The following is a 24,999-nucleotide window of genomic DNA, read 5'->3' on the forward strand; positions in this document are numbered from 1 at the left end:
CAAGAGCCAGGGAGATCATGAAATGGGAAGTGTGCGATTAATGTGCTACAGTGAGCCATTTTGCTGCCACATTTGGAAATATATGGGGTTAAGGAGATAGCCTCAAAAGCAAACCATAGTCTGAAACATCAAGAAAGGACCAGAGGGCACGTATGCAATGGAGTCTGAAATATCCTTAGAGACCACAGGTGGCACTTTGCCCAGTTCAAGAATGAGGACCGATGAAAATGACCTCAGTCCTCAGTGAACACTAAAACACTGAACCTCCCTCCCATGACAAGCCATTGGTATTCATGTTAATGAAAAGATCGGCCATGGCGCTGCCACTACTGCAAACCAGAAAAGAAACATAACGCCTTGGTGGGTATCATGCTGGGGGTCAAAGACTGGGCTTTACATGCATTTATGTGGTTAAATTGTGGAAATCAGGATCTGTGCAGGCCTACCCCAACTGAAATTTCCACCAAGAGAAAAAAAAGCAATGTGGCAATAAGTCAACTCTTTGACGTTGCAACGTGAGCAAGGCACTGCAGAGCTGGGATGTTTGGAGGTAAGAAGATGGTGGAGACAAGCAACATCTTGGAGAAAATGGCATCATCCAGTCTGAACACTGGTCAGACAAAAATGCCCGCTGTGGCTGGTACAGGGGATGCTGAATTAGTGCTCTTCAAACCTAAATGTCCGAGTGGCTGCACCTTTGATTGCAAGAACCCAAGCTCTGCATCAGGAGGCTGTGAAAGCCTGTAGCTTCTGCAGGACCAGAGCAGAAATGGATGTTTCCCAGCAAACAGAGAGCTGTGAAATTTTCTATTGAAAACCAGCGCTGGGAAACTATTCCCATCTGATACACAGTAATTTTGCACAGTGGTGAAGGTTTTCACACATAGCAATAAGGAGTGATTTTGGAAGGCAAATAGCTGAAAGAGCAGTTGCACCTGAAAATGAAGGTATCACCTCCGGTCATGATTGCAGCTCCTTGACATAGCAAGCCAACACAAGCCAGGCACAGGATTTCCCACTGGGGTACCAGCCGCCAGACTGTTACACTGCCTACACGCTGTCAAATGCACTCAGATTCGTAATTCGCTGAGCACTGGGTTAAAGTACACACGGCTTTAAAAAAAAAAAAAAAACAAGCCTTGCTGCAGTGCTGGCAGTCAGCTGTGATACTCATCGATCATTTCTGCTCATACAGCCCATACAGCCTACTCAGTCCAGCATCCTTCATTGGTGCAAGTTTTTTGTTGACACATCCAGGCTCTTCTGAAGAAAAAGAGATAGGTCCTGGAAAATGGCTGGGAAGCCACAGATGATACAATAGTATTTTCTGAATGTTGAACAACAAATTGAACTTGATCAAAGAGGCATTAGATGGATCCATCTTGTTCCAGTGAGAGTGAAGGGAAGATCTGGAGATCGTTAGGGCTCAAGACTCTCCCACTGGTGCTTCCTTAGTTTCAACTGATCTATCTGTACCCCTTGCTGTGAAGAAGCTGCAAGCACCTGCACCAAGGTCTCTGCTTATTTTAAGCCTTGCCACAGCAGAGCTCTGCACTGTTCACACTCTTTAAGAGGTCAGTCCTCAGCAGACACCAGTAATGGGCTGGGTAGGAGAGGACTCATCCCTGTTTCCCAGTAGTGATGCTCCCGAAGGAGTTTGTGGCAACATTCACCTGTTGAGATTCAAGCTGTGTTTCATGTGCTTTGGATGGGAAAGTCAGAGACAAATACAGCCCCATCCATCAGGAAAAATTCAAAGAGTGGATGCACTGAGGCCAACACACAGCCTGGCTGAAAGAACAACAGGGATGGAAACTACGTGTGTCCCAGGACTGAAAGCACTGAGATGTCTCCTAAAATTGAATGTATATATGGCTTTGACTCTCAGGTGAGGTCCAACTGCCAAGTCACCCTTTACCATAACCTCTACTAACCAATTCAAGATAAACTTGAAAGCTCAGGAGGAACGTGTGAGGTCCTTCCACCCACATTTTCTCCTGCAAAGATAGTGTTAGATTGCGTCTCCTGCAACAAATGGGATGTCTTCTTGTACTGCACTTCTCTGGACCTAGATGGCTGTCCTTTGCAGTGGAAAAGGCAAGGTCCTGATACAGCAAAGCTTTACACCCAAAATTAATCTGAAGCCCAGCTGTGCTCTTTGAAGCAAGTGGCACTGAAAGCTAGTGTTTAAATATTCTGCCACACAGACATGTCTCAGGCACATGCTTAAATAGGGATAAAGATTTAAATGTTTTGTTTAATCAAGACCTGATAAAAGAGCTGTCGACAAAGAGGTGGAAACAGTGGTGTGCATTTATGTACTGAAAGCACATGCGAGCAATGCGATGGTATTGCGTTCCCTGTGAGAAACGTGGGGCTAGGAACGGTGTGTGTGCACTAGTCCCTGGTGTGTCCCAACACTACCATGGCTCCTGAAAATAAGAGTTTGTTGTCTTGCGTCCTGCCGGCCCAGCCCAGCTGCCATCTTGCACCGACTCCTCCTGGCAGCTGTGAGTTGCAGCACACCATGCAGAGAGCAACTTGCTCGCACAACTGGAACCAGTGGCTTCTCTCTTGAATGTTAATTAATTAATAGCTAGCCCAACAGACGCGCTGCATCCTCACAGCACCCTGCAAAGCAGTAAGCAGTGGTTACTTGAAAGCACGATGAATGCCATTCCTCATGAAGAAGGTGTTTTCTCTAATGTGGACATTTCTTGGTGGGATTTTCTGACCTGTCTTATGCAGGATCAGCAGAACTACTCCTGGTGTTCAGGTCTATGAATTAAGTCTCTCTTTATGTCTCAGAGGAATGGGAATTCTTTCTTTTCCTCCAGGTGAAATACTAGAGGAGCTGAGGAGTGACTAGTCAAGGCCACACAGTCTCCGCTGGAGCTAGAAGGACAATTAAGAACTTTTTGGGTCAAGGTAGTTCTCATCCAACAGGCCCAGTTTTGCAGTCCTTACCTGGATGGTTGCCCCGTTGGATTCATTGCAAGTACAATGATCTGTAAGATTTAGATCAAGAGTTATTGTTTGCTGCTGTTTCAGCTTCTTCTTTTTTTTTCATTCTGCCCTAAAAATGCCAGAGCTTGTTATCCTCTCAGAGATTCAACCTGAGCATTTGTGCTGCAGAATCCCCCGTGCCCCTTTTTATCAGCCTAACTAGCAGATAACTGAGTTCCTCACACTTCTCGTTGAGGAGTCCTTGCTATCCTCCAACTTTGCTTGACCTCCCCAGGTTTCCCTCTGTATTGCACTGATCATCACCTGAGCAGAGCAGGAGGTAGGTTTCTCCAGTACTGGCTGGGTTTCCCACTGGAGATGCCACAAGGAGCGCTTTGTGACACTCGCCCAAAGACCAAGCACACCATTCATGGCTGTCAGGCTCTGGCAACCCAAGAAGCAAGACTCAAAGTGTCACCTAATCAAAGAATCGAGAGACAGCTCTATCTCTGAACATGGCTTTGCTGACTCTGCCTAGTCTGGGTTGCTCTTGCCCAACTTCATCCCTCTAAAAGTTAGATTTCTTGTGCAGTGCTCTGCAATCTCTCTGCAGTCAGCAGAAAGAGGATGGGCTTCTCCAGAGCACGGTTCACCCTGTCCCAAAGTGCACGCCTAAAACAGGGAGAGGAATTGCCTTCTAGGTGTGCTGGCATCGTCTCCAAGTCCTGCAGAGAAACTCTGAAGGGCCAGTTTGAACAAGATGTCCAACTTTTAAATGTCTAAAACAAGGTGAGACAAATTCCCATGCCTGGCTTAGTATTTAGGAACCTCATAGGGAAGAACAATTCTTCCATTGCTTTATTAAACAATCTTCAAGCTTATTTATCTCTTCCTTCCAATCTCTTTAAATGCCACTGAAGTTGCTGTCATCGTAAATCAGAGTCATCAGAACTGCCTTTCAAAGCAAAACTTCTAACCGAGAAGAAAAGACATCACTGTGAAGCAAACACCAGTGGATTATATATTGCAGAGACAGTAGCACGGGGGCTACTCCAACCTCATCTCACAGTGGGCCAAACTGATGGACTTGTGGCGTGCATCCTCCCGGGGAGCAGTCTGCCCCGAGAGCATTACAACAGCTGGACTGGTTCAAACCAAGGATGCACCTAGTATTTTCTCCCCATTTTTGGCCATTAACAGGTCCCTATAAGAAAAACAAGAACAGGGCAAGGACATATGATACAAACCTCTACTAATTTCCCACTTCTGGTCATTTTCAGCTCAGGGGATTCCTTGAACCTGTTGCTATTTGCCTGCAATGGGCTTTTCTTCCTAGTTCTCATTCCGGAAGAGATGGTGAACAGTTTGTCCCTATTCATAGTTCTCAAGTCCTCCAGGATTCTGCAGTCTCTGCTGCACAGAGCTCTTGGACAGTCCATGCAGAACATGTCAGGAGTCCCACCGGAGAGGTTTGTCACTCTCCAGCCTCAGTGGCTGGGTGTCCCAGAGGTTCTCACGCTCCAGCAGTTTTGCATGCAGTGACTTGTTTCCAAGCACTGGCATGACCGGTGATCAACTGGTAGTCCCCAGCTGATGAATGAAACTTTTCTGAAAGAAATGTCCATCAACCCCAAGGTGAATCTGCAGGCTGTGTTGACTTTGAGTCCCGAGTGAGTCCAAGCTGGACAGTGAGACTCAGGAACGGTGATTTATAAAAGAGCTTTAAGCAGCGAAAAATAGAAGAACAAAGGGAATAAAGGGTCTTTTATATCTTTCTGGTTTCTTGAGGAAACAAGGCTTGGGAGATCACATCCTCAGAGTGCTCATCTCTGGTTTTCCATGTCCTTATCATTCCTACCCCCTCCAAGAACTCCTTCATCCTTTGGCCAGTTTCTACTGGATCCCAAGCAGAGGAGAGACATCCTATTCATGTCTTCTCCCAGTCAAGGCTACAGATGACAGGCGCAGCTCCAAAGGCCAGGTCCCCGCTGGTTCCTCTGCAGGGCTATTACACAGTATGGCCAGCTCTGTGCATGAGTGTGCCTCCTGCTTTGTCCCTCTGCCAAGACGCTCATTTATTCCTAAACAAGTGTTTTCCAATGGAAGGGTAATCCTGGGGAAAAGTCTCCCATGTTGTAAGAGCCACTGGTTATGTGCTCTTCAATTAAAAAATAAAAAGAATTCCACACTACAATATAACACATAACGATATAAAACTAATTCACTTTTATAAAAAATTTCTGTCTTTTCCTCACATACAACTGTTTCACAATTCTTAAACCTACTCCTTGTTCAAAGATGTTTGTTTTCATTTTGTTTGGATTTTTTTTGCAATCAGTAATTTTGTTTGATTAAAAACAAACAGCATCACTGATATACATATATACATTTTAATTATCATCATATAGTATTACTCTGCTCGTGGGTTCGATGTAACTAACTTTATGACATTCCTAAAGTACGTGTTGGTTAACTACCATACAATGTGTTGGTTAACTACCATAGCTAGCCAGTTGGGGAAGAGGACATTGGAACAGTTGGAGAAAGGACACATTCATACCTGAAAATGCTATTTGAAAATTAGTTTCAATGGCTATTCTGGTGTTTCAGCAAAAACCTCACTCTATAAATTCCAGAGTTGAACACAATGAAATTGAATTTCACTTTCAGCATCAAAGAAACATTACTATAAATCCTACCGTGAGCTCAAAGGTAGCAATACCTCATGTCTCTGTGGCATGCATCTTTGGAGGGCTTTCTAGATGTTAACTCATGTGTGTATCATGAGCAACCCATGAAATAACTTTGTTGGCCCTTGCTAGGACTCCCTAGGCTTGGTCTTTTCTTCTTTACCGTGGAAATGGAGTAGATTTTTTTTATTTCCTAAGATCAACAGAAGATGCTTCTCTCAAGGGCATGAAACAAAGTCCACTTTATTTCCTGCAGCAGAATTTCACTCACCACCGGTACTTCAGAAAGAAGTCTATAAACACAGCAACTAACTCTGCTTGGCAAGGGTATATTTCCTTCTCCAGTGCTTCACTGCTATGTGAGAGTGGCCCGACAAATCCATTGACATGACATAAGGAAAGACTTAGGAGTGGTTTGGGAGCATAATAAATGAATCCCCCACTGAGTCGACTATACGTTCCTTGGATCTATCAAGCAATCAAAATAAGCCCTTTGGATTACTTGAGACAAATGCCTGTCTGCACAACAAATCACCGCAGATTGCTTATGACAGCCAAATGAGACGTCCTTTCAGAACATCATCCAGCAAATCTCACACAGCTCTGGACCACATTATAAAGCAGGAGTTAAGAAATTTAAAAACCGCATCACCTCTTTTGGGTCTTCTTTCATAGGATAAAGACAAGTGACTTCAAATGTGTGTGGGAATGCCTGCTCTTAGAGGGCAGTTTGGCCAAATGTTTGCTACAAGGCATTAGAGCTTTTCCATTGTCTTTGACATTTCAGGTTACTAAAGGATTATATCTACAGACTGTGGTAATCCCTGAATATTTAGAAAATACATGCACGACTCTCCAAACATCAGACATCTGCCCCATGGTGCTGCACATCTGCCATTCCTGTGGATTTTTGAACAATTTCCTTTGATGAGCAGGTTTATTTCAATGGAAATCTACAGATGAGAAAAGCTCCCATTCCCTCCATGGCTGTGTCGAGTCTGCAGTTTTATAGCTTAACATTTTTATCCAAGACAAAATACGCAGTCAGTCTCTTTGGACATCACACAAAGACGCATAAATGCACAAAGATAAATAGGTTGAACACACACATGCACACACATACACACGCTGAAATCTACTTTGCTAAAAAATCTGGCTTTGAAACAAATATATATTTTTTAAATTAACATATTTTAGAGACACTAAATGCATCTTGAGTGCAGAGAACACATTATTTTGTAGGCGTTTTCAGTAGCACAATACCAACCCCTATTTTTAACTATTGACTAATTACCAGTAGATCTTAATTACATGGTGTGTGGAGGCACTAATAAGTTTACAAATCTGCCAACAACACTAAACACATATGTCTTTTCAAGCATTAGCCTCCCTCTCTTTTTTAAAAAACCCTTTCTCTTTTTTCCCCCTCCAATTTGGCAGCCGAAGATACTGGAAAAGGCTGTAATTGTGGCTGATTAGAAGGCGAGCATCTAAACACCCATCCTTGCGGAGAGAAGAATGGCTCAAAGCATGAGGAGGAATCAAAAGAGAAGCCAGCAGAGCCTGGAGAACTTGTATTTTCAGCGGGGTTAGAGAAGGGTTGCCTTGGAGTAGTTTACTTCTGTCTTCTGTGCAAGCTTCATGGAGCCGTGTGCAGGTTTTATTTATTAGTTCTGTTTAAGAAATAGCGGCACGATATGTCCCATATTTTGTGACAGGGCTGAAAATTGGTATGAAGGGGAGCAATGCAGAAGGAGCTGCTGGTTCTGCCCACACTGCCTGTCCATGGCAGCCCCCAGGAGCCTCCCAGACCTGGCGCACACAACGGCTCTATTGCAAGCCCAACAGGGACAGGATCCTCCTCTGGCCCAGTGGGCCTGCTATGGTCATGTCCACAAAATCAGACACTCCAAAAATGCAAAAAATCTCTTGCAAAAAAACCCCAAACTCCAAGATAAGGTAACTACTTGCTATGCTAAGATGGATATAATCTCTGAGAACAAGCACGGTGTTATTTTATGCCGTTACTTTTGAGCTTCTTATGCAAAAAGCTTTTGGCCCTTCCAAAAGTGAGTAACTTTCCAGGAGTTCCCCGTCTGTTCTGGGTTATGGCATAATGCAGCCAAATCCATCCCAGGGTGATTTTCTGACAGTGTTTTCCCATCTTGTTTGAGGATTTTGGCAAAGTTCTTGCACTCTCAGCTCCCCGTAGATGTTTTACATGGCAGCTGGATGCTCATGTCTACCAAAATACCTTTCAGACCCAGGTTCCACAAAGATGCCCACTCGTGCGGACACTTCCAACAGCCCTGAGTGGGTCTGAGTGAAGCTGTGAGCCACGGGGAATGGTCCTCTTCTGCAGAGCGAGTCTGCCAGGGAGGGGAGGGGGGCTGCGGGTCCTGCAGCACTCCTGTTAAATCCACACTGGTATTGCCTTTTTTGGGGAGGTTTGCTCAGTCCCAGTGAGAGGATTCACAGGGATCTAGGAGGCAAAGAGGTCATTGCAGTTAGCTGATCCTCTGGAAGTCACAGACTTTCACGGTCTCCTTCAAAACTTGGTCTACCTCCATCTGAAGCCGGGTAGATATGCATGCACATGATTAAGAAATACACATTTGATAATTGGAGTTATATCCTTTATAACATACCTAATAATCACACCACATTTTATCATGCAGAACTACAAGTTCTTCATGAACTTTCATCCTCTTGAACACCCCCATGTTGGTGGCCACACTGTCACGTACAAACCTCTGCTCACTCATCCTGCTCCCTGAAGACACATACCCATTTACCATCCTGGGTAAAGACTGCAGGGTCTAGCACGGGTCAGGATTTAAGATCTTGAAAGTGGTTTTCTGTGGCAGGTCAGGGATTTCTTTTTAATCACATGTGAGATAAAATCCTCCATTTTGTGTTCCCAAGAGCGAATGCTGCCATGTTCTGCAGAAGGCACCCGTGGTCCTTCCATTTCAAACCACGAAGTTGATCACTGTGGTCCATGTCAGCATATGAAGATACTCTTCCAGGAAAAGAGCACTAGGAGGAGATGCATTTTTGGCATCAGGCAGAGAGGATGTCCCAGAGCCATTGAAAAAGCCTTCAAGCAAGTGTTTCCAAGGGGACAACGCAAGTACTGATGACTACTTACTGTGCAGAACTGCACATCTGGACGCATGCTGGCAAAGCTTTCCGTGTGCTCTTCCCAGCAGCCGAGTGTCCGACAAAAAGGACAATCACCCTGAGCCCACCCTCACCACCAGTCTCTGCACACCCAACAGCGCTTATTACAAGAGGTGATCACTTGTGGGAGGTTTAACGTTGCATTAGAAGCTGTACAGAGGCTCGTAATAATACCAGAGAGCTATCAAAAGCAGGAATTTATAGCAGAGTTGCTGTATGGGATGATTTTTAGTATAAATAATTTCAATAATTTAACAGGAACAAAAATGAATCTTCTGTTTTCAAGTGCAAGTATAACCAAAGAGTGAAGAATGTGCAGATTCTTGGGAAAAACGCTGGGGACATTTGCAGTCTGAGTCCGCACTGCTGTTGATCTCCTGAAGTATTTGCCGTGGAATCACTGGATAAACTTGGGTTTTACGACTACATAAATGAGAGCAGGTGTCACTTTTCCATATCCATATTTCTAAATGCAGAAGGATATTTCTGTCTGGGATGATTCAATGTTTATTTTTACATGGTGGAGGAGAGGAGATTATTGTCATTTGCATTGATGAAGGAGGTAGTTGTCACCTTCCCATTTTTCCATATTGAATCTTTGTTAGCAAATAACACGTCTTGAGTAAAATGAGAGTAGGGGATAATTTAAATGGGTGCCACACTTAGCCTCAGCAATGAAATTACAAAAGTGAATCAACATGAAAGCAGAATCATTTTTCTCAACAATTTAGGTAATTATGGACAAGGCAAGCATTAGTTTTCACTGCAAAGAAACTCAACCAGTTACTCTGGTATCTTAGGGCAAAACTTCAGTTCCTTAATTAACAGATTCAGAAATATTGTGTGCGCTGGCAGATGGAAGAAATGATAAGAGCACTTGCCAAAGCTGGATACGCTGGTGATGTGTGCATATCAGAAAGCACAGTGTGTGCCTGAACCAAGCCTTCAGAATAGCAATACTTAATTTTTAGACCTTGTCTGAAATAGCCACATGATCATTTTTGCCATACAGATGAGAGACCTTAAGTGTCCATTTCAAGCTGGGCAAATCTCATCTGTCCCCTGAGATATTAAATGACCTGTGCAAAGCCAAATTAATTAAAAGCATTTAAAAATAGAGAAAGGGAAATGGTGATGCTTTTAATATGGTGAGATAATAAAAGGAAGTAAGAAATAAAATGTTTCTGTTATCCTACAAAAGCAATCTTTGCTCAGTTATAGAATAAACAGTATTTATGCCCCATCTTCTTACATCACTTAATGCCAAGCGGCAAAGCCAGATGAGCGGTTCTCTTCAAAACAGATAAAAAGTCCATGTTGCTGCCTGAAACTAGAGCCTGCTCCTGCCAAGAGAAGATGAGTCAGGAGAGGACTGGGGCATGGGGAGGGAAGATCCCTGGAGAAGCAAGCTTGTTACTTCTGCTGCTCTTGAGAAGACAGCTCTTAGGGAGAACAAGTCTTGTCCGTGCCTAGAACCAACATCAGGAATAGGTACCTGTGGATGTGCACTGGGGGCCTAACCTTGCTCTTGCCAAAAGTAATGGCAGAATAAATCTGGGCTAGATGCAGTTTCTGAATGTCTACTGCCACCTGAGATGCCCCAAGTTGGCTGGGATATGCTGCTCCAAGACTGACAGGTATGATGCAGGAGGTACGGGAGACCCAAGCCCTTTTGGAGCATCAGCTGGAGGCCAGATGAGATTCCCTGGAGCCTTTCAAATGGCACTAGATGTCTGCATGTGGGCAACTGAACAGAGCTCCTGGTGAGGAGCTCCTTCTTGACTATGATGGGAACTCGGACACTTAACTCATGCATGGATGCAGACACTCAGATGTATCAGTTAGGAGCTGAATCCAGCTCCCACTGACTTAGGGGGGCTCTATCAGATCAAGGCATTTTGTTTAGGACCAAAGTGGTAGAAATGGTGGTTGTAGTGGAGCCAGGACAGGGGGCAAAAGATTTACTGAGTGCAAAAGGACACGTAAGTGAGAAATCCCACACGGTTCATGGTGAGAAGGGCTGCAAAGGTGTAACCAACATAAATAACAGGAATAAAATGGGAATGGAAATTCAGTTCTCAGGATGAAAAAGGAGAGAAAACCAAGGAGACCTGGCATGGACAGAGCTTTAGGAAAATGGCCCACAGAGGATCTCACAAGGTCAGTGGGGAATCAGGGGAAGACGATTTCTCTGCAGTACCTTGACTAGAGGAAGGACTGTGAAGAGACGACGTAGAGACACTAAAGTGTAATTGCCCGCATTAGTAACAGGCAATGCTTGGCGGGATGTTTCAGCTAAAGGGAGATGGAAGAAGCTACAGTCACCAGAGCAGCTACCACCAGCAGCCTTTTCCTTGTTGTTTTCCAAGGGGAAACCCAGGCAGGCTGGGATTAGTGCAACATTCTGTCTTTATTTGGTTTGATAGAAAAGGTCATGCATTTAATTAACAACTCTGTAGTGACAGCATTAATTACAGGAAAATGCTTTATTCAGTTACATGCATGGGTTTGGATGAGGTTTACAGCATTATCAGGTATTAAAATGAGCATCAGGGAGTGTGTCTGGAAAGGGGGGTGATGTTACAGGGAATATACTTTGCCTTAATTAAGGTGTGAAATCCAGCTCCGCTTCCTTCCATGGTCCATGGCTATACGTTGGCTTTCCCAGTGACCTAGAAGAACAGAAAAGCTGTATGCTATGTACAGTTCCTATTGGGAGAGTGGCCAAACTTTGCATACACCCAGTTCAGAGGAGAAGCACCACCTGATGACTTTATTTTTCATTGAGGTCGAAGAGCAGTGCGGCACGCTCACAACAGCAGCCAGCTCCTTTCTGAGATACGTCCCTGCCCTTCATAGCCAATTAAATCACTACAGCCCCATGGGGGGAAGTAGGAAATGCTGTGTAGGTGCTTTTCCTAAATCCCAGCTTGGAAGAGCACCAAGCAAGTCCAACAAACTGGAGGTCTTAGCTGTTAATGCTTTTCCAAGGGAAGAAACATACAGTTCCCTGCACTGCTCACCACCTTTTTTGGCTGATGAAGTCATGTCGCTTCTTCCTGATGGGTAAACCAGTACCTCGAAGAGCAGGACTGAGGGGATTAGCTTGTGCTTGGTTTAACGGGAAGGCTGCAAGTACTGCCAGGCTTTGCAAAGAAAAGGCAGGCAGGTCGGAAAGCTTCTTGCAGTCACCCTCTTCTGCACAGGGCAGTCCCCAGGTGGCCCTAGGGTCACGCATCCAATGTCACGGGTTCAGCTGATTGCGTCTAAAAGGTGTCCCACAACGGCAGGTTTCTGCAAGCAGAGACACGGGTGCCTTTTGATGTGCAGTAATAAATGAAAACAGTTGCAGCTCTCAGGAGATTAAAGGAAGCCTGAGGAGAGCTGAATAAACCATGCCACCGCAGGTAAGATCTAGATAATAGGAACTACAAAGTTTGCTAATGCACACTTCCCAAGACCATACTAATTCTTAAATGTTTCAGGAGGTGTAAAGTGATCTAAATATAATATTGCTCTTCAATAGAGAAAAGTTTGGGATTCACATAATTCCATATTTAGTGGAGAACTGTTATCCAGCTTTTATCACGTAACACCTGAGGACCTGGACGTGTTTTAGGGACTTTAATCAAGCTTCACAGCCTCTGTAGGTTATATCAGTAACTCCATTTTGCCAAAAATATAGCCAGAAAGAGGAATCTGCTTTTAAGGAATAGCCTCTTGGTTTAGACGCCTTCCTCTGTGATAGCCCCCTCCTACTAAAACCTCAGCGAGTGAAACCAGGGTGGCTCGCAGGAATATTTTCTTCGAAAAGGACGTGCCTCTGGTTGGAGCCTAAACATATTACTTAATTTTAATGTATTTCCTGGAAAGTGTAAGCCATTCAAAACTACTCAGTTGCATGTGAAATTGTAGAGTTGTAAGGAACTGGGATTAGAAGTCAAGGACCTGGTCCAGCTGTGAGAACACACCACCTTCAGTTGTTTCACGATATCTGTAGGGACAAACACGCGATGATTGACAGTCACTGATAACGCTTATCAGTCAATTGCATTGCTAAACTGAAAGCTCAAAACCGAAGACCTCAAATAAAAAAGAAGTGCTAGAACACTTCTCAGGGTCTCTTAGAGGCAGTTCTTACCATGCCTGTGAGCTCGCGTTTTAATACATAACATTTGGCACCTTCTGCACCTTTCCTACAGAGCCTAGTGTCACAAAGTGCTCTCACAGGGAGATAAATAACAGCAAAAGCAGCATCGTGTTAATCCTGCCCTGATATATACACATAGCATTCAAAAAGTCTAATAGAAAGTGCAGAAATTAATCAACAGAAGGACTGACCTAAGTGTGTCTTCGAAGTCAAGCTCACACAATAACTGTTAAGTTTACCAACATATCCAATTTTTAATACTGCGGAGACTTTAATGTCATGGTGAAGGAAGCCGAAGTTTTTTCTGCCTCATGCATGAATAACAAAGCCACCTGCTATATTCCAGCGGTGGATGCTTTATTGTTAGTGGTGATGCATGAGGCAGAAATAATGCAGTTTGATTTTTAGAGACAATACCAAGTTGAGCTTGCAAGGCTGTCAGCCCACACTCGTTTGACTTGGGAACTGAGCAAACAACATGGAAGTAATTGATGGAAACTAATGACACAAGAAGGTGTCATTTTTCTGACCTACTTTGCTTAAAGTAAATCCCCATTAATTGTAATTATCTGTAGCAGAGTACTCCACATACACCAAACACTCAGCTGGATCCATCCCCCAGTTATTTAAATGAGGTTGTTCCAGATTTACACAACTCTGATTCTGGCTTACATACCTCTCTATATATAGTGTTTGTTCCCCTGATCTGAATAAATGCCTGGAAGATGGAAGACCACACAGCTCAATTAATGTATTGATCAGGACGAAAAAAAGCCTTTAGCCAACCAGCACCAGAAGGTTATGGTCCCACGCCTTGGTTTGCTGGGTGCTGCTGGAGTACCAAACACACCTCCCCACCCTGCTGCTTCTGAAGAACAGAAAAAACATGAAAGGCAAGGCACAGACAGATCAGCTCTGAGTGCTGCAAGGGAAAACCCCTTGCTGAACAAGCTATATAAATGCTTGCAGATCTAAGGGTCACCCAGAGTCTACCCGGACCTCTGGACACAAGTGCCTCCAGCGTGATGGAAGCGTGGGTCGCCGCTTAGCACAGAGAAAAGCTTTCTCCTCTCAAACATATGAGTGAAGAGAGATATCAACAGGGGTGTGATTGACACTCACAACTTGAAAAAACCCAAACTTAAAAATATGTACTGTTGGCTAATAAAAGAAACAGGCTTTGACTAATGACTCTTCTAGCTTTCTGTAAGCACCAGTGCTACAGCAAAGCAGGACTGCAGCTCTCGTTGCTGGAAGGGGCAAAGCACCTTTCCCATGTCCTTGGCTGAAGCGACCACGCAGCGGTGGCTGTGGGTACCGGGGAAATGAGGGGTTCGTGGGGTGCTTTGAACGCGGCCGCGTCTCTGCTGTGTGATAAGCGAGGGAGCGGGAGCTGGAGAACATCATGGGATAATCAGGAATTAAGATGTAAGCGATGGAGATATCACTTCTGGCCACCCACGGAGTCATGTATCCGTGACTCATCGCCTGATGCAGGGAGGAACGTAGTGTACCACGCACCAAAATGGACAAGATCTTTCCAAGGAGAGATGGTCTGGGCTGGAAAACCTTTCAAGGGCTTTCATCCCAACTGCTTATTGTTTCACATCGGGATGTAATTTCCTTTATAAAATTATGAAGCTATGTGTTAAAACGAGTTACTTTTTTTTTTTTTTAGTCTCTTACTCCTACTGGAAAGATCTTCCGATTTCTAGACTAAATATATTCATGGCCAGTTCCTACTCATTTACTCTTCTGCTGCTGCCCTTCAGAGTCACAACGCCTTTCCCTTCGCTTGCATTTACTTTCCAGGATGTATTTATAGGCAGAAAGCATATTCCCTCTCCAGTCTCATTTTGCTAAACTAAACAAGCCAAATTCTTTCAGTCCACGGGAGAAAGACAAGCTGTCCTGACCTCTGATCAACGCCGGGCTCTTCCCTGCACATATTCCAGCTTGAATTCACCCTTCTTGGACAGAGGTGGCCACAGCTGCACCGAGAAATTCAGAGGCAGTCGCAACAGTGTATTGTATCATGTCATATATTGCTCAAGCCAACTGCTTTTCTCATTTAGTGTGCCAACGCTAAAATCCTTAACTGCTGTCTTCTCCCACCCGTATGTCTCATCGCACAAGTTTGGGTTGTTTTTGTATCAAAACAGATGACTCTTCTGCCCCCTTATTGGTTCGTGAAATGCAATGTGCACCTACACTTCTATTTAAATAATAAGACGAAATAGTTTTATTACTTCTGTGCTGTTTTGTTGTTGTTTTCTTTTTTTCCTTTCAAATCATATGTAGCAGATTTGCTACATAGAAAAGTTTGAAGAAATGAGGAATGCTTCCATTTATATCACATCATACTGCAAAACAAAAGTTTAAGCTTAATACGGGTGCCTTTCACCCAAGAATACGGGTCCCAGAGTCCTTATTTCTTCTGTTAATTCTTATGAATTAACATACATATTTACTGCTTAGGTTTTAAAGTGGCAAACAGGAGAGGGATTTTATGTTACTTATATATTATTATACATGCCTTACGCACGTGAACTCATTTTGGTCAAGTTGAGGGCTGGCGTTTGTCTCATTTATTTCCATATTCGTATTTCTTGCCACCGCTTAAGTCAGCCGAAACGAAGGGACTATCCGCAAGATTTGAATTCAGCATCACGGGAACCTGCGGGATCATGTCCTCTCCGATGCCATTATACCTCTAACATCAGTTTTCTCCTTTTGAAGAACTTTGTGCCAGAGTTCCACGCGCTACAAATGACTTTGATTTGGCCACATACGGGCGTGCATCAGAGCGCATTCATCTGGACAAGGCACAAAGCTTTGCTTTCTGTTTCCTTTCTTCCTTTTCTCTGCTATAGGAGGATCCAACTGGTTTCAAAACCAGCGGTGCCTGTCAGACTTTGCAAAACTTTTGAACTCCTTCGACATCGCTCGGAAAGGCCAAATACATGCTTCCCAGACAGCTTATTTAATATATTCAAGTCCTCCCACTCTTCTCAAGATTAAATTAATTTTCCCTTCCTGGAAAAAGCATTTTATCTGCACTCTTGCACCTTTCCACCTGCTTGATTTCCGCCCCCCCCCCCCCCCATTGAAATTTAGACTCTGCAAAGCAGCAACTTTAGCAGCCAGTTCTGGAGCCCTGAATCTATGAGCCCAGATATTTTGCCACGATTTAAAAAAAAAAAAAAAAAAAGGAAAAAGAGAAAGGGCAGAATTCAAACTCCCACAGAAAGAGGCAGAAGCAAGAGCTCACGAGAGAGTAAAAGAGCTGGAGAAGGAGGATCTGGAAAGAGGACGCTTATCGAATGGGAAAAAAAAACAACAGAAAAGAGGGGAGATTGTAACCTACAGAGGACAGCACAAGACAGCACAGAAAAGATGGATACGGTGAACGAACAAATGTGAACAGGTAGAAAGGGAACTGGTAGGGGAAGGAGCTTGAATTTGGCTTCCCCAGCCTGCCAGTGTGTCCTCTGGTAAAACATCTGCCTGAGGTGCAGCTCAGCCCCAGGCAGATCCCAAAACCGGAGCTGGGAGCTGCTTCCTCAGCTTGCCAGAGGTTTGTCTCCTCCAGCAAGGAGCTGGGCCCACGGAGAGGAGCCGGCTGGTTTGTCTGACCCCGTAAAAACAGGGCGGGCGAAGCAGTGTCCCCCAAAGTGGGTAAGGAAGGGACAAGTGCAGAGGGCAGAGGATGGGGGATCCTCGTGTTTAGAAGGAGAGGGACAGGAGGACACTGCGGCGGGGGATTTGGGAGGTCACTGAGGCCATGTGAGGTCAGGATGCTGAGGTGTGCTTGGAGACTGCTGCTGTGCGATGGGGGACCTCTGGGATGGGGGTGGGACAGGAGCCCCCAGCATGGCTGTAGGAAGGGAAAAGGCAAAGAGAAACCCAGAGGAGGGCCTGGACCTGGCCGGTACCAGGGACCTGCTGGAGGTGGGAAGGGGGGAGGCTGAGGGTGGGCTGAGGACAACCTGGGTGGCAGAGCGGTGGTCCTGGGATTTGAGGGTGAGCGGGTGATGGGGACAGGGAGGTTGCACTGCAGGAGGGGGATTTGAGGGCTAAGACACTGGGCTGGGGAGCTGATTTGGGGGTGGGATGGGGTCAGCACAAGGGGCTCCAGCTGAGGATGGTCTGGGGGATGCTGGTGCCGGTGCACGGTGGTTGGGGGAAGAAGCACAATGGAAGAAGATGTGGCTGCCTGCCCCATCCCTGGAAGTGTTGAAGGCCAGGCTGGACGGGGCTTTGAGCAACCTGTGGAAGGTGTCCCTGCCCATGGGGACTGATTCATTCTGTGATTCATTCTATGATCCTGTGATCCTGTGGGTGCTAATGCAGAGGGGACAGGGAGAAGAGCAGTGGGTGCCGGTGCAATGGGAACTGGTGCAATGGGGATGGGGCAGAGGGCTGCAGTGGGTGCTGGTGCAATGGGAACTGGTGCGATGGGAGCGGGGCAGTGGGCAGCATTTGCTGCCAGTGCAATGGGAATGGGGCAGCAGTGGGTGCTGGTGCAATGGGAACTGGTGCGATGGGAGCGGGGCAGTGGGCAGCATTTGCTGCCAGTGCAATGGGAATGGGGCAGCAGTGGGTGCTGTTGCAATGGGAACTGGTGCAATGGGAGCAGGGCAGCGGGCAGCAGTGGGTGCTGCCGCAATGGGAGCAGGGCAGAGGGCAACACTGGGTGCCAGTGCAATGGGAACTGGTGCGATGGGAGCAGGGCAGTGGGCAGCAGTGGGTGCCTGTGCAGTGGCAACGGGGCAGCAGTGGGTGCTGGTGCAACGGGAACTGGTGCGATGGGAGCGGGACAGAGGGCAGCAGTGGGTACCAGTGTGATGGGAGCAGGGCAGCGGGCAGCAGCGGGTGCTGCTCCACGGGGAGCCGGGCAGAGGGCAGCAGTGGATGTCAGTGCAATGGGAATGGGGCAGCAGTGGGTGCCGGTGCAAGGGGAGCGGGGCAGCGGCGCTGCCGGTGCAATGGGAGGGGGGCAGAGGGCAGCGGCGGGTGCCGGTGCAAGGGGAGCGGGGCAGCGGCGCTGCCGGTGCAATGGGAGGGGGGCAGAGGGCAGCGGCGGGTGCCGGTGCAATGGGAGGGGGGCAGCGGCGGTGCCGGTGCAAGGGGAGCGGGGCAGAGGGCAGCGGCGGTGCCGGTGCGCAGGGGCGCCGGCAGAGAGCGGCAGGCAGCGCGGGGGCCGGGCCCGCTGCCTTGCGGCCGCCCGCCCCTCCCCGCCCGCCGCCGGCCGGTCCCGGCCGCGGCGGCGCTGCCCCGCGCGGTCGCTAGGCGGCCCGGGCCCGTCCTGCGCGGGCGCGGAAGCGCCGCCCCCGGAAGCGGCGGGCGGGCAGGCGGGCGGGCGGCGGGTGGGGGGGTGCCGGGAGCGGGGACGGGGGGGGGCAGAGCGAGCGAGCGCGCCCGGCGAAGGGGCCGGAGACGCGGCGGCGGCGGCGGCGGCAGCAAGATGGCGGCCAAGTCGGATGGCGGCGGCGGCGGCGTGGGCTTCGCCCAGCTGCACAACCTGGACGAGGCGGCGGCGGCGGCGGCGGCGGCGGGCGTCTGCGGCCCCGGCGGCGGCGGCGGCGTCGGGGCAGCGGCGGCCGAGGGCGCGGAGGAGCCGGGCGGCAGCAGCTCCTTGCACATCTGCCACTGCTGCAACACGTCGTCGTGCTACTGGGGCTGCCGGAGCGCCTGCCTGCGGAGCCTCTTCGGGCGGGCGGCCGCCGCCGCCGCCGCCGAGCCGCTGGCCCCGCGCCCCGCCGCCGAGGGGCCGCCGCGGGCGCCGGAGGCCGGCGAGGCGGCCGAACGGCCGTGGCTGGACTGCCTGTGGATCGTGCTGGCGCTGCTGGTGCTGCTGGGGGACGTGGGCACGGACCTGTGGCTGGCGCTGCACCACTACGGCCGGCGGGACTACGTCTGGTGCGGCCTGACGCTGGCCTTCGTGCTGCTGCCCTCGGTGCTGGTGCAGATCCTCAGCTTTCGCTGGTTCGTGCAGGACTTCACGGGCGGCGGGCTGGGCGCCGTGCAGGGCCTCAGCAGCCGCGGGCCGCCCATGATGGGGGCCGTCGGCCGCCGGGGGGGACCCGCCGGCGGGGTAGGAGGAGCCGGCGGCACCGTCACCCCCGGGGCGCAGCGCCTCTGCAGGATCTCCGTCTGGGTCTGGCAGACCGTCATCCACCTGCTGCAGATGGGGCAGGTCTGGAGGTAAGGGGGCCGACGGGTTCCCCCCGACCGGGCGGGGAGCGAGGGTGGCCGTCAGCTCGGTGCCCGACATGGCGGTGGGTCGCTGTCCCCTGGCCGAGGTGGGGCGGGCGGGCGTCACTGCCTCGTGGTTTGAGGTGGGTCAGCGTCCTCTGGTCGAGGTGGGGTGGATGGATGGCGGTCGTTGTCAGCTCCTGGTCCGAGGTGGACGTGGGTCGGTGTCGCCTCATGGTTTGAGGCGGATGAGGGTCAGTGTCACCTCATGGTCTGGAGTGGACGTGGGTCAGTGTCACCTCATGGTCTGAGGTGGATCGGTGTCCCCTGGCTGAGGTGGGGCAGATGGGCATCGCTGTCACCTCATGGTTTGAAGTGGATGGGGGTCAGTGTCACCTCATGGTCTGAAGTGGATCGGTGTCTCCTGGCCAAGGTGGGGCAGATGGGGGTGGCCGTCACCTCATGGTCTGAGGTGGATCGGTGTCCCCTGGCTGAGGTGGGGCAGATGGCATCGCTGTCACCTAGTGGTTTGAGGTGGATGCGGGTTGCTGTCCCCTCGCTGAGGTGGGGCCAATGGGGGTCACCATCACCTCATGGTCTGAGGTGGACGTGGGTCAGTGTCACCTCATGGTTTGAGGTGGGTCATTGTCCTCCAGCTGAGGTGGGGCGGATGGGCATTGCTGTCACCTTGTGGTCTGAGGTGGACATGGGTCAGTGTCACCTCATGGTTTGAGGTGGAGGTGGGTCACTGTCTCCTGGCTGAGGTGGGGTGGATGGAGGTCACCGTCACCTCATGGTTTGAGGTGAGTCACCGTCCCCTGGCTGAGGTGGGGCCAATGGGGGTCAGTGTCACCTCATGGTCTGGGGTGGATGTGGGTCAGTGTCACCTCATGGTTTGAGGCAGAGATGGGTTGCTGTCCCCTGGATGTGGTGGGGCAAAGGGGGGCCACTGTCAGCTCGTGGTCTGAGATGGACATGGGTCAGCATCACCTCGTGGTCTGAGGTGGTCGTGGTCAGTGCAGTGTCCCCCACGTGGAGAAGGAGGCGGGATTCGGGGGTTACTCCCACTTTGGGTGAGGAGAGACCCAAAGGGAAGAGAAATTCCCACAAAATGAGCCTGGGGGGCTGAGGTGGGGGTCATGGGGGTTGTTGTCACCTCACGGTCCGAGGTGGACATGGGTCAGTGCACCCCAGGTAGAGGAGGTGTGACGGCCCCCCTTGTGCTGAGGGGACATCCAAGGGGAAGAGAAGTTCCCCAAAAATGTGTCTGTGGGGCTGAAGTGGGAGGAGCGGGGCTTGTTGGTCCAAGCAGGACGTGGGTCAGTCCCCCCATGTGGAGATTTGGGGTGACCCCTGCTTCACTGAAGAGAGCCTCGAAGGGAGGAGAGGTGCCCCCCAAATGAGTGTGTGGGGCTGGGGAGAGGGGAATGGTGGCTGCTGTCACCTCACGGCATGGAGGGGACACAGGTCGGTGCCCCCCACAAGCATGGGGGGTGGAAAGGGTCCTAGCACCCTGGGGCTGTAAGTGGTGCCTCAAGGGATGAGGTGGGCTCTTGCCACCCCACAGACATGGGGCAGGACGGTGGGGTGGAGCTGCTCTTCCTGAGAGGAGCTACTGGGGGGGACACCCCATGGGTGACAGCGTGGAGGCAGGCCCGGGGGCTGGGGGTGACCCTGGCACCGGCAGCGCTGCAGAGGGAGGTCCTGTGGCCCTGGGGAGGGCTTGCCCCACCGCTCCCCTTCCAGAGCCGGCAAGGGAAAGGCCCCACAGAAAGCGGGGGGCTGCTCCAGAGAGGGTCTGCGGGGGGGGGGGGGGGGGGGGCGGACGGTGGGCCCCCAGCTGCCGAGTGCTGGGATGTGCCCTTTCCAGAGGGTTGGTGTCCTCTTGGCGTGGATCGAACCCCCCGTAGATGACGAGGGGGCGAGGGTCGCATCCATCCCCGAGAGCCTCTCCCCACCCGGCGGAGGGGGAGCCCCCCGGCTCGCTGACCCCCCCTGCGCCGAAGGAGCAGGTTGTGGGAGTGGAAAAATGCAGCGTGATGCCTCGGCTGTGGCTTTGGCAAAAGAAGAAGCCTTCTCCTCGAGGGAGTGGGGACGGCGTTGGGGTTGCCAGTGTGAGACTGAAGGTCAGGGACGGGGACTGTTCCCCTCCAGCAGGAGAGGTCCTGGGGTAGAGGAGATGTTGGCCAGAGGAAGGGTCTGGATGTGACCTCAGGCTCAGTGGGAATAAAAAAAAATCCTCCAGAGTGAGCTGGAAACTGCGTTATCCTCCCCCAAAAGAGATGTGGGAGGAGGCAGGGAGGGATTCTCCGGGATGAAAGCCTGTAGATGCAAACACTTCCACAGAGATGTCAGTCTTACCGAAAGGGGTGTTGTAAGGACAACTGTAAAGACCTGGCGTGGCCCGGCGTCCTCTGAGATGGGACAGGGGTTAATAAGATGGAAGGGGTGTGAGGTATGGGTGATGGAGGGTGGAGGGAAGTCTCCGGGATGTGTCACGGGGTGATGGATGCACCCCTCCACCCCGCGGATGGGTTAGACTGTAGGGAAGAGGCTGCAGATGGGGTCAGTTGCGTTTTGTGGCTTTTAAAATGATCCTTAGGGAGAAGACGCTGAATTTTTTTAAGGGGGGAGAAGATGGCATGTCATGGTGAAGCAGTGGGAAGCCCTGGAGGGGCTCGCTGGAAGGGTTAATATCCCTGCATTGCTATTTCCCGGATGAATTAATGGGGCAAAAATAACCTCTCTGGTGGATTTTAGGAATTTTTTGCTGAGGTATGGATGAGAACAAAAGATGAAGGAGAAGGCAGAAAGTGATGATTGATGGGGAGGTCCTTTTTTTTCCCCCTACATCTGGGTAGGCGAAGGGGTTAACTCTGCTGCCTAATGAAATCGGTGAAGAAGTGGCTGGAGTTAAGATGGAGACAGCATGGTTGAGCCTGGGGGAGGGCTGCGTGGGTGGAGGCAGGGGAGGGCCTTGACACCTCTTCTGAGGACACCGCTCTCTTGACATAGAATGAATATACACATCAAAGATTTTTATTTTTTTTTTAATTTTTTTTTAAAGAAGCCGAGGGGGTGGAGGGGAGGGGATCTGTGTGGGAAGGGTGCGTGAAATGTATACCGAGGAAATAAGCCCATGAAATCGTGCAGCGCAACAGCAAATACATATTTCTTCTGCATCTTCAATGTCATTTGTGTAGCGTTCAAAGCACATTTGTTCTTAACTTCTGCTTGGGGGTTTACTTTATTATTTTTCTTTTTTTTTTCTGCGGTTGAGATGCGGGAGGGGGACGTCTGTGGGTGATGCGTGCGAGGATGATGAATTGGTACGCGACCCTTTCTCCTGCTTTCCCTGGTACTCCCGAGTGCTGATCCCATCAGCAAAAGCAGTTCTCGATGCAGATGCTCCTCTGGCAAGTTGGATTTTTCTGTTCTTGGAGCCAGGCAAAAGAAATAATGGTGTATTAGCCGGGGTTTGCAAAAACACCCCATGCCCTGGCACGCTTGAGTGAACAAGGTGGGGAGGGGGACACTGAAGCGATGCGGAGACAGAGGGGTGATTTTTTTTTTTTTTTGGTAATACGAAGAAGCAAAGCTGAAGTTGCCCAGACTTTTCCCTGCTGTGTTAATGCAGAGGAAAAACGTTTGCTTCAGAGGTTGTGCAGGGCTGAGACTGCCGAAAGGGACTGAAAAGGAGCTCTGCAGACCAGATCACGTTAGGTGAAATACGGGAGCTTTCTCTCCTGTTGATCGCTAATCCCGCTAGCACACGGCTCCTGGCTTTTAAGGCACGCTGAACAGCGTGGTCAGCGTGGAGCTGCCTCCCGGTATCTGACCAAAGCAAGGATAACTTCACGGGATCAGTGGGGCAGCCTCCACGAGGGTGTATTTATACATTCCCACTATAGCTATTGCAAACGCCATTAAAATTAATCTTGAATGCGGTGATGGGACTAATACTGAAAAGCGCTGTTTTAGCGGCGTTCGCCTGCAGCTAAATCGCATCGTGCTGGTAAGAAGTTTATACGTGGGGACGGAGAAGGAAGACCTGGGACGATGTAAGTTCAGCGCGTGATGCACCGAGCCTGGTTTCCTGCGTAATCACGGATACGCGCTGCGACTGCATGTAGCGTAATCGGGATTGTATGATATGTGGAGGCTGTTGTGGCTGTTGCTCAGCAGCTGGAAGCGGAGTCATAGAAAATAGAGGGGGCAGGTTGAAGTTGTACAGAAATCCTCGTCCTGAATACGTTAGGTAATCCGGGTTTTGAGGGATAACGCAATTCCTGTAGGGACTTCTGTTCCTAAATATTGGGAAGACTTGCCAATAAGATGATGAATAAATAACATTTTATGGCAGAAATATAAACATACGTCAGGCTCTTATTTTAGAAAGATTGTCTCTTCGTTTTGTCAGGATTGTGGGAGCAGCAGCTTGTTGGTTTTGAGCAATCTTGGTGGGGGCTCTGTCTTCTGTTCATGTCCTCTGTTGTCCTATTCAGGGAGTGAATCGTGACCGGGCGGGAGTGCTGGGGGGGGGCAGTGCCGGTGCTGGGGGGGGGCTTAATGATATTCCTGTTTTTTTTTGTGGTTGTTTTTTGCTCAGCTGAGAACCGAAGGCTGTGTTAATACTGCTTGCCTAGAGTGGCTGCTGGAAAGGAAGTATACATATACATTGTAAAAACATGTGTGTGTATACATATATATGTATATATAGATTTTTAATTGTTGCTTGAAGCGGTATGATCTCAAATGGCATTCCCCGCTGATAAAGCTCACGTCTTGGGGTTTCACCTTCATAAATCTACAATTTTCACCTTTCACCTCGAATCCCTTAGATTATCCTGAGGACTGGAACAATTCAGCCAGACTGTCCCAAAAGCAAAGGATGCCAGTTGGGGCACGTTACGCTCGCTATCGAGCTGCTGCACTGCAAGCTGCAGAAGGGCTGTTCATTGAGGAGGGATGTTGCAGTGCTGTGGTTTTGCTGGAAATAGGCTGACGGCGGGTCAGTCGTCAGAGCTTGCCAGGGCTGTTGCTTTCGCTGAAGCCATTCAGCTGGGTAAATTCAGGAGAAATAGTTTTGACTTGGAGTTTTCCTATCTTGGATAGTTGCACAAGTTGTGTTAATGACAATTAAGAGTATAACTTCTGCCTCTGATGTACCTTTCTTTAACCTCTGTTGTAAGTGGGTTAGTGGGTCATGGTTGCTGTCCTGGAGTACAAGGTTTAGAGTATAAAGTACGATCCTTTGCGTTGCGGCGTGCTATTAAAGAAAACATTATTGGATTCCATTGGATTAACAGTATGTGGAGTTTGAGCTAAAATGAATGCTGATCAGCTGGAAATCACTCTGTGTCTGTTAAACTGTCAGTAAGGGTAAGTTTCGTGACTTGAATGTAATATGTTTGTGGGTTTTGTTTTTAAAACAGATTGAATACATATTTAGAAGAAAAACATTCTGTGAAAAAAGCCACAAACAAACCAGAACAACCCTTGTCACTGTTTTGACATTAAAAACACCTTGTGTATGCGTGTGATTAAAAGAAAATTTCCTAAAATTTAGGCAAAGACTTGGCATCTTTTTTATTAGTGGAAAGACCAAATCTATGAGTTGTTCATCTTTCGGCATGCCCGGAGGTGGAAGGATGAATCAATGGGTTTAAATGGGATACGTGGTATTTAATGACTATGTGATGAGTGGGTTTAGGCTCTGCTAAAATACTTCGTTCTGGGATGAACTGTGAGTTAGATACATGCTACTTCGGATAGTTTAGAAATACAGGCAGCTACAACTCTTAAGATCTCTGCCCAAGTCACTTGAAGTGG

General features: G+C 49.0%; 1 protein-coding gene across 3 annotated transcripts in view; it reads left to right on the forward strand.

Annotated features, from left to right (window-relative positions):
* Positions 1-18,436: 18,436 nt before the first annotated feature.
* XKR6 (XK related 6) overlaps positions 18,437-24,999 on the forward strand; it is a 183,381-nt gene continuing 176,818 nt past the window's right edge. For 2 of the 3 annotated variants that reach the window (XM_087775528.1, XM_087775529.1), the window contains exon 1: positions 18,437-19,176. In XM_087775528.1, the coding sequence (XP_087631654.1) occupies positions 18,437-19,176 (740 nt within the window). The remainder of the gene's footprint in view (positions 19,177-24,999) is intronic. The other variant, XR_015708375.1, reaches the window with a different exon arrangement.

Source organism: Nipponia nippon, unplaced genomic scaffold (assembly GCF_047370975.1).
Source record: "Nipponia nippon isolate SJK-2023a ecotype South Korea unplaced genomic scaffold, ASM4737097v1 scaffold_4, whole genome shotgun sequence".
NCBI classification, from domain to species: Eukaryota; Metazoa; Chordata; class Aves; order Pelecaniformes; family Threskiornithidae; genus Nipponia; species Nipponia nippon.